General features: G+C 48.5%; 1 protein-coding gene across 3 annotated transcripts; it reads right to left on the bottom strand.

The window, feature by feature from the left end:
* Positions 1-8,287, bottom strand: RUNDC1 (RUN domain containing 1). 3 transcript variants are annotated; one of them, XM_027094789.1, is made up of 6 exons: positions 7,766-8,287; positions 4,494-4,652; positions 3,294-3,492; positions 2,704-2,823; positions 1,410-2,311; positions 517-629 (listed from the first exon to the last, which is right to left on the bottom strand). In XM_027094789.1, exons 1-5 carry the CDS (start codon positions 8,258-8,260, stop codon positions 1,446-1,448), a joined length of 1,839 nt encoding a protein of 612 aa, XP_026950590.1. In that variant the 5' UTR covers positions 8,261-8,287; the 3' UTR covers positions 517-629; positions 1,410-1,445. The 3 variants fall into 3 exon arrangements, with proteins under 3 accessions (XP_026950588.1, XP_026950590.1, XP_026950589.1); XM_027094788.1 differs by having other exon boundaries at positions 518-629; positions 1,397-2,311; XM_027094787.1 differs by having other exon boundaries at positions 1-2,311.
* Positions 8,288-8,572: the final 285 nt, after the last annotated feature.

Below are 8,572 nucleotides of genomic sequence, written 5' to 3'. Positions count from 1 at the left end.
GTCTTTGCAGAGAAGCTACACAAAATACTATGATTTTATTAGCAACCACAGATACCATTTTTCACAACATTTCACACTTATCCTGTTTCACGTGAAGGAGGACTAATTCTAATGAATTATCAAGAATAGATCTTAAATAATATCTTACTGAAAACATTAAGTTAAAATGCACTACATAATAGTGCAGACACGAAGCGCAGCTGGCAATTAAATACATGAAACGATGGTAAATCAGTAGTGTTGGGAACCCATTTGGCTTTCCAGAAGGTGATATACTTTGCTCATTTTTGGTCAGTCCCAGAGCAGGATGCAAGCGGAATGGCAAATATGAACTAAAAAGGCTAAAAGAGACCCAACAGGACCAGTCTAGAGTCAGTTCTACAAGGAAATGCCAAGGCCCTTCTTTGTCACCAGTGATCTGCCACAGTTCCTACCCACGCTGTAGTATGATCACGTGGTCAGACCTCCTCCACCATCCAGCCTCCAGGACACGTGGAACACACCCTGGACACGTTTCCTTCTGAGAAGCTGGGAGGTGCGCAGAGGAAAGGTTACTCGCCAGAGGACATGGAACCAGATGGTGGCTGTCCTGGTAAACCAGCTCCAAAACCGAAAGACCATCATCTGGGCTGTAAGGAAAGGACCACGTGGTCAGGGACAGATTTCAGTTCTTACCTCTACACGAAAAAGGGCTCATATTAAAATCAACTTTGGGGAATTCCCTGGCGGTCCAGTGGCTAAGACTTGGCGCTTTCACTGCTGTGGGCCCGGGGTTCAATCCCTGGTCGGGGAGCTAAGATCCCGCAAGCTGCTCAGCGCAGCCAAATTAAAAAAAAAAAAAAAAAAAAAAAAAATCAACTGTGGTAAACACCCTTAGAAATGCTGTTCTCAGATATGCCCACTCCTGGTTTTAGAGGCAGCTATGGAACACACAGGGCCTCCCCTGACCTTGGGGTCAGGAAGAAAGAGGCATCAGTATTCACAAAAGGAGTTTGAATTCTGACCTAGGACTCTCTCAAACCTGCTTCAAGTGAAGGAAGATGGCTCACAACTTGACTGACAGGAGCCCTAAGTTGTATGTCTTCCAGGACCAACAACTCACTCATGCTGTCCCTCACCACCGTGAAGAGAATGGTTACAGCAACCCGGATTTTCTACAAATCAGACATGGCGTGAAGAGGGTGTGCCATGACTGACTTCTTTTCAACAGGCTCAAGTATATGTGCTCACATGCACACCGTGTTACATGCCAGGGCAGAACCTTTTAACAAGAGGGTCTCCAGCATATCTTTCTGAGATGCTAAGTTGATGGGGGAGAGAGACTTTGCATCATCTGGCTAGGGAAAATGTCTTTAGCCCCTCCTCCTAATTCTTGCTCTTATCTGAGAAGACTAACCATCTATCCTTACTGAGCAAGGTGCTGGTCTGGGGCCAGGGCATTCTCATCAAAAGGCATCTTTGATGTTCTTGAGCTGGCGCACAGCCAGGTCTACAGGGAGGCTGAACTTGAGGCTGCTAAGGCGGCTGAGCAGGTTGAGGGCACTCTCAAAGCCCGTGTGTGCCATGTAGCTCCAGGGCTGGTAGTGGGGCTCGATGAGCGACCCCGACTTGCAGATGAGGTTCACCCAGGACACGAGACGCTGCTCATTCAGCGCCATGCACACCAAGGCCTTCAGCTCCGAGTCTGCACTGCGCTTAAACGGGTCGTGCTCTGTCAGCACCACATGGATGGCTGTCAGCAGGCTCTGCTTGGGCGTCACCACAGTGCCTCCCATGACAGGCAGGGCGAAGGACTGTGAGAGCTTCCGGGCGGGGGATTCCACGTAAGCACGGCCGTTCTTAGCGTGGTAGTACTTTACAAAGAGCTCCCAGGGGTGCATGGCCTCGGGGGCCGAGGAGAAGGCCGGCAGCAGACAGGCGATGGGGGCCATGACGAGGCTCATCCCCGGTGAAGAGGCGTACAGTCCATGGGCCAGCAGGTCCCTCACGGCCACAGTCAGCTCCTTCCGCACAGCCACGGTCAGCTCATCCTTGCCTCCCAGAGAGAGGTCCTGGAGGCTGGCGGAGCTGCTGAAATGGTCATGCGCCTGGTGCCTCAAGGCCAGCTGCTTCACCCTGTCTACTGACACCTCCAGCCTCTTCAATAAGGGAGAGTAGTCCCTGTCAGCCTGGTCCCTCTGCCACAGGGTCTGCGGGATCTGGCCCGTGGCGCAACCGAACTGGCTAACAGCAAAGATCTGGAGCACTGCCAGCACTCGCCGCATCAGGTGCAGCCCTGTCTCCCGAACTCTCTTCATGTCTTCTGCCTTCGCTGCGTAGAAAACACAACGACTCATCAGTGAGAGGCCATAGTGGTCAGAGGGACAGTCAGCAAGTCACAAGCTGAGATCCAGTCTTGCTTCTGAGCCACAGCATGGGTCCCACATGAAGCCAAGAGCCACCTAGGATGTCGCTGGGCTTACTTTTTTTGGTTAGTAATAACTATGTTGAGATATGATTCACATAACACTCAACTTACCCATTAAAAGTGTATAATTCAGTGGTTTTTAGTATATTCACAGAGTTGGGCAACCATCATCCCCCAAAGAAACCGTGTATCATTGGCATTTCCCACTCCCTACTTCTCCCCGATCCCCCAGCCTAGGCAACCCCTAATCTACTTTCTGTCTCTATAGATTTGCGCATTCTGGAAGCTGTACTTACTTTTGCTGTTTCCTTGAGGTGGTCTGCTGCTGCCAGTTCTGCAGGAGCCGTTTCCTGTCTTCCCACTGGCCTTGCACTCACAGTGTCCACTACCTGTCTGTAATGGGCTTCCTACTTCATCTGCAATCAGAGGTTACAAAGAGGAGACATTTATTTAGCCTCTTTTTGGCAGATTTTTAAAGGCAGAATACTATTTACTAGTGCCTACCACGTGACAAGACTTTTACAAATAGTATTTCATCGTGTGGAACAGTGACTGGCACATACTAGCTGGCTCAATAAATAACTGCTGAGTGAAGGAAGCATGAATCATCATTTTATGGAGGAGGAGAGCGGGACTGAAGAGGTTAGGAACCTGCCTAACCGCATTAGTCTACGAAGGACACGAAGCCAGTAAGGGGCAGGGCTGAGATTTTAACTCTCTGGTTTTAAAATCCATGTCCTTTCTACTCCACCATGCTGGCTCCCTTACCGAGTGATCAAACCTCTTGCATATACATCAAGGACTGGCACCTTTAGGTGTTAGTACTCAGAATACATATAATTATGATGACATCCAGCCACCCTTCTCTTTCCATCCCTCCTCTGACCTTGGATGAAGCTGATGAACATCTCGAGGTCTCGGATCTGAGTTTTCAGCTGCTCAACCAGCTGTTCTTTCACTCGGGCTGGGTTGACGATCTGAGCTACAGCTACATCCACACGCTGCCGAAGCTCCTCAGTGGACAGTGAGCTGAGGTCCTCGTTCAGATTCATGTCCAGTTTCTTTATTAACTCATCGATGATCACCTATCAAGACTACAAGCCATGAGCACACCCTTTGGAATTTTCAGGGAGAGGGTTAGGAAGAAGGAGAATCTTTACTAGTGTGCCTCCCTTCTACCCTTAAATGGAAATCAAATTTGTGAGAAAAATGGTGCAACTGCTGATCAAGGTGAGGGCACAGGCCTTTTACGTCTCTTATAGAAACAAGGACCCCTGGTTCCTCTCTGACAGAAATGGCTCCTCTCACTGCAAATTTTCTACCAGGCCAGGTAAATTTCACTCAAGAGAACAACAGTGTAAATGATCCAAAGCGGCTGATGATCCCAAAAGCCCCATAGTTAGCTTCCCCCCTGGCCTCCAAGAGAATAAATACTGATTTCCCTTAGTTTCTAGTCCTTCTCATCCCTTCTTGCCTTACTACTCTAGGCAACTAAAGGAAAAGCTCTATGAAATATCCAGGCGTGTTACAACCAAAATATCCTAGTGACAACATGAGGAACAATTTGAAAACCAGATAATGTATAACTCCAGCCCTGCCAGAAAAACAGCCACATCACAGCTCCAGAGAGACAAACGTGTAACTGAGACTGTGTTTTGACTAACAGATTCACCTGTCTGCCCAGGTGTTGCTTTAATAAATACAGCATTAAAGTCAGGATTCCTGGAATATTTATTGACTGGTGCTGGGGGAGAAAACTAGTTTACATCATATGAAGTGCCCAAGTAGAACGGTTTCAATGATCAAATGAAATAAATTATTGCTGTTATTATTATTTATTACTACTATTATTAATAATAATAGCCACCAAAAAAACAAAAAAGAGCTCAATCATCACATTAGAAAGCTTTGGCATGTGTGTTTCCACATGTGAATAAAGACTGGTCCCAGGTAGCAGCAAAATTTCCCTTTGATATGGGCCAGCAGTGAGGCTGAGGGTGAGCAAGCTGGACAAGGCTGTCCTGCGAACGCTGGAAGGGACAAGGTAACCCGAGGCAGTGGAGGAGGCGCCTCTGGATCTGCTCACCCGCTGCCTTTCCAAGACCACGGACTGCGGCAGGGAGTCGTAACTGCCTTCCTGATAGGCAAACGTCTCCAGGTCATCGAGCTGCGTTTTGAGCTGCAGTATCAGTTCCTTCTGCTTCTCCCTTTGGGTTTCCAGATGTTCCCGTTTCTCCTGCTCACTCTAAGATGGGAAAAGATTTGGGTTGATTTCACAGGAAAAGAAAAAGTCAGGGCACATTATGAACTCTCTTAAGCCAATAATGACTAGTAAAATATAAAATGTTTCCAAGTAACCCGAATGAAATACAGAATTCACGGGACACGTTAAAAAATGAGAATAATTATTTCATCGGGGCAATTTATTAAATGCGTGTTTTCTTTAAGAAAGTATTTGTCCTTCATTGGAAATAGGATATAAGTACAATGGGGGCTTTCATTAAGATTGCTTCCCACCCCCTCAGGTCTAGTTAAGATTGACACAATTTATCTCAGCCAAGACAGCCTCCCTGGAATTAAACATGCCATCCTCCAGAGCCAATTACCACAGAACAAGTCCTGAATACTTGCTACAGCCAAATTTTGCGAGAGAATCTGGAGGTAAGGGTGTACAGAGAGGCTTTATAACTCATATCAGTTTTCTTAAGGTCCAAAGCGCCTCCAATGTATTGCAAAATCAAACAAACACAGGTACCTGGGGCAGTGAAAAAAATTCAAAGCCAAGTAATAGGGGTGAGAAGGTAATTAGGTTTGAGAAAAAAAAAAAAAAAGTTCGATAAGGTTCCCTGACCAGTGACGCCTTTTCTCACTGTTGGCCACCCGGTAGTTTCTACATTTAAATGATGAAAAACCCTTCGGAGAGGTAAAGCCTTGCCAATGTATTCTCAAATACTGGTTCTTCCTTGCCTTTTTTGAGTATCAAAAACAAAACAAAGCAAAACTAGCAAATCATTTACAGGTGTAAGGCTGCATTTTAAACTAGATGTCTATAGGATATTAAATTTAATCTTAAAATGGTACTTACCAAGGCCTCCAGAAGTAAGGTATGAGAGAGAACAAATGAAAAACAACAAATTAACTGTTTGTTTAGCTATTTAAAAAGCAATCCCCTTGCTTTAGCTCTGCTCAATATGAAAGCAAGCCTTTTCTCAGGGGATACTGCCTCTCCAAAGCTTTCCCAGTGTCGTGGTTTTTTCTTAGCACCCTGTTCTTCTCCCCAACTTAGTGGCCTAGCTATTCTTTAAGAGGTTTCCTCGATTTCCCCAGGCAGAACCAATCACTTCCTCTGTATTTTGTACAAACTTCTACTCTAGCTCATGTCACATTATAATGATTTGTTTAGGATTCTGTCTCCCCAAGTCTATGAACTCCTTAAGGGCAAAGGCCCTGACTACCCCCAGGGCCTAGCACTGTGTCTGGCACAGGGTAAGCTCTCAGTACACATTTGCTGTATGTTACTGAACGCAATCAGGTTCAGAAGGCCACATTCCAAATAATGAACTCTTACGGAAAAAGTTGTCTAACCAGCCCAAAGGGAAAGGACTAGGAAAACTTTGTTTTTGTTTTCATTGTATCCCATCCCAACATCATGAAGCCAAAGAAGAAAGAAACCAGCCATAGATCCTGATTCCATTTTCATGACTGTGCCTGCTGAACGCTGTTACCTGCCATGGTAATTACTGAGTATGCGATTTACTGGAGTGTGGGCAAACATGTTTACTAGGTGAGAACAATGAGCTCTGGTGCAAGGCAGGAAATAACAGAAATAATTTCCAGTATGAAGCGAGAGAAAATACTGGTTAAAAAAACAAAAAACTGGAACTGATAAGTAGTAAATCGTTTGGTTCTAACTGTCCCCACTTTGGCACCACCTGTTCATGTGTCAATATATGCACACAAGATTACAGCTGCTTATTAGGTGTTTTGAGCGCTACAGTTTTTTTTTTTTTAAGTTGTACACTGTTTCTAAAAGTAAAAACGGACAACCAAAAGAGCACCACATCCACACCAAACCTTTGGTGCTCCTCACTCCTGAACAGGGCCTGACCACAGAAATTCTTTCTATCCTACCTGTTCCTTAAAAGTCTGGCAATTTGGGCTTCCCTGGTGGCGCAGTGGTTGAGAGTCCGCTTGCCGATGCAGGGGACACGGGTTCGTGCCCCGGTCCAGGAAGATCCCACATGCCGCGGAGCGGCTGGGCCCGTGAGCCATGGCTGCTGAGCCTGCGCGTCCGGAGCCTTTGCTCCGCAACAGGAGAGGCCACGACAGTGAGAGGCCCGCATACCGCAAAAAAAAAAAAAAAAAAGTCTGGCAATTTGAGGACTTGTGCAAGGAGCTGTGGGTATACGGAGAGAAGGGTGGAACAGTAAACACAGGACTGCACTGGAAACATTTCAGATTAAAATAAGCAAGTCAATATCTGCTGATAAGTCTTCTTGGTTAAAATCAATTTAAGTGGGAAGAAAGCCACATATGGGTTGTAACCTAAATAAGAAGGTGGAGAAAAAACAGCGAGTCTCTTCCAACAAGCTATCTACAATTGTGCACTTCCAGAGGTTCAAAGACTGTAAGGAAACGTCCCCTGGGGCTGTCATACAAATTCTCAGCATTCAGTGTTGACTAACTGAATGAATCTTGTCACAGTTACCAAAGGGGCTTCCTTTAGAACACCTAGTTATTAAGTAGGATGGGGAAGGAGTTTCAAAATACCAGCATTAGGAAATTCACATAATTAGGACTTGTGTTTCTTACAATTACTAAGAGACCTTGCTGTTCACCAAAGCTCTCACCCAGACAAGAGTCTGAAGATCAAAGACATTCTCTAGATTCTAGGAAAGCACAAACAAGGAGTACATCTAAATTTCCATGGATTTCAATTCACTTGCTCTTCTCTAAGCAATTTTCTCCATCTCCAGGGTCGGAGAACTCTCACAACAAATGTGCTGAGGGCTTAGGTTCTTGAGGCGACAGCAAGGTGAGCGGGAGCAGCACTGTTTCAGTTGGCTGCTCTGTTGCCCTCTGAACACTCTCCTCGCTCATCCCTCTTCTGCCTCTCACCTCATCACACCTGCATCTCTTCCCACACCTTTGGTGAACACCTCTCACCGTCAGCTTCCCAGGCCTCTCTGTCCTCTTGCCTTTCAGCAGGTCCCGAACACCTGTCTGGTCTCTTCTGGGACACGCATAGCCACCTAGACGAGCCGGCTTCTCACCAGTGCTACCTCCGTCCGCGTTAGCATCGCCGCCCACCTACCCCTCTATTCCCATATCCCTCGGGGCGCGGCCCCAGTTGTTCACCTGGTCCTCGCCCCGCAACCGTGGCCGGTCCCCCGGCATCCCGTCGCCATCATCGCTGGTGGGGTCCTCTGGGCTCCCGTAACCCAGGACGTGAGGGCAGCCGCGGAAGGCAAAGTCCTCGAGCTCGCTCAGGAGGCGCTGCTGCTCCGCCGGCGCCCCGCGCACCACCTGCCGCAGGCGGAACTGCACCTGCGCGAAATGCGAGGACAGCGCGAGCAGCGCCGAGTCCAGCCGCCGCCGCTCGGCCCGCAGCCGCCGCAGCGTCCGGCCCGGCGAGTCCGGTGGGGAGCCCGGGGCCGCTCCGGGCTCCTCGGCCGCCGCCTCTTCCGAGAACGCCGCCGCCCCGGGCCCGGCCTCTGCCACCGCCCCCACCGGCGCCCAGCGCACTGCCTCGCACGGCGGAAGCGACTCCTCTTCCTCCTCTTCGTCCTTCGCCTTTGGTCCAACGGCCGCTACCCCCGTTACCGGTTCAGCAGCCGCTTCGAGAGCCGCCATGTTTCAGGAAACGCCGCCGGACGTCAGCCGCGCCCCCCGCTGCCATGGCAACGGCGCGCTGGCAGGGAAACCCAGAGGAGCGGATGGGCGGGGCCCAGACGTCACCTAGTTCAGACGTCATCCAGGGCCGGCCTTCCCTCGGGACTTAATTCTGGCCAGTAGTTTTTTTTTTTTTTTTTAATTGAGCGCCTGCTGTGTGTCGGACACTGAGTGTGCTAAGCATTGGAGAAACAGGCGAATGAAGTCGGGACAAGCCCTTCCATGTGTATCGACCTCTAATCCCGGCGGGCGGGTCGTCTATTCCTAACGTGT

The sequence above is a fragment of the Aethalodelphis obliquidens genome, unplaced genomic scaffold, assembly GCF_003676395.1.
Source record: "Aethalodelphis obliquidens isolate GAN/ISIS:26980383/991018 unplaced genomic scaffold, ASM367639v1 scaffold89, whole genome shotgun sequence".
Classification (NCBI taxonomy): domain Eukaryota; kingdom Metazoa; phylum Chordata; class Mammalia; order Artiodactyla; family Delphinidae; genus Aethalodelphis; species Aethalodelphis obliquidens.
The sequence above is the reverse complement of the archived record's forward strand: the minus strand, read 5'-3'. Positions and strand labels throughout refer to the sequence as shown.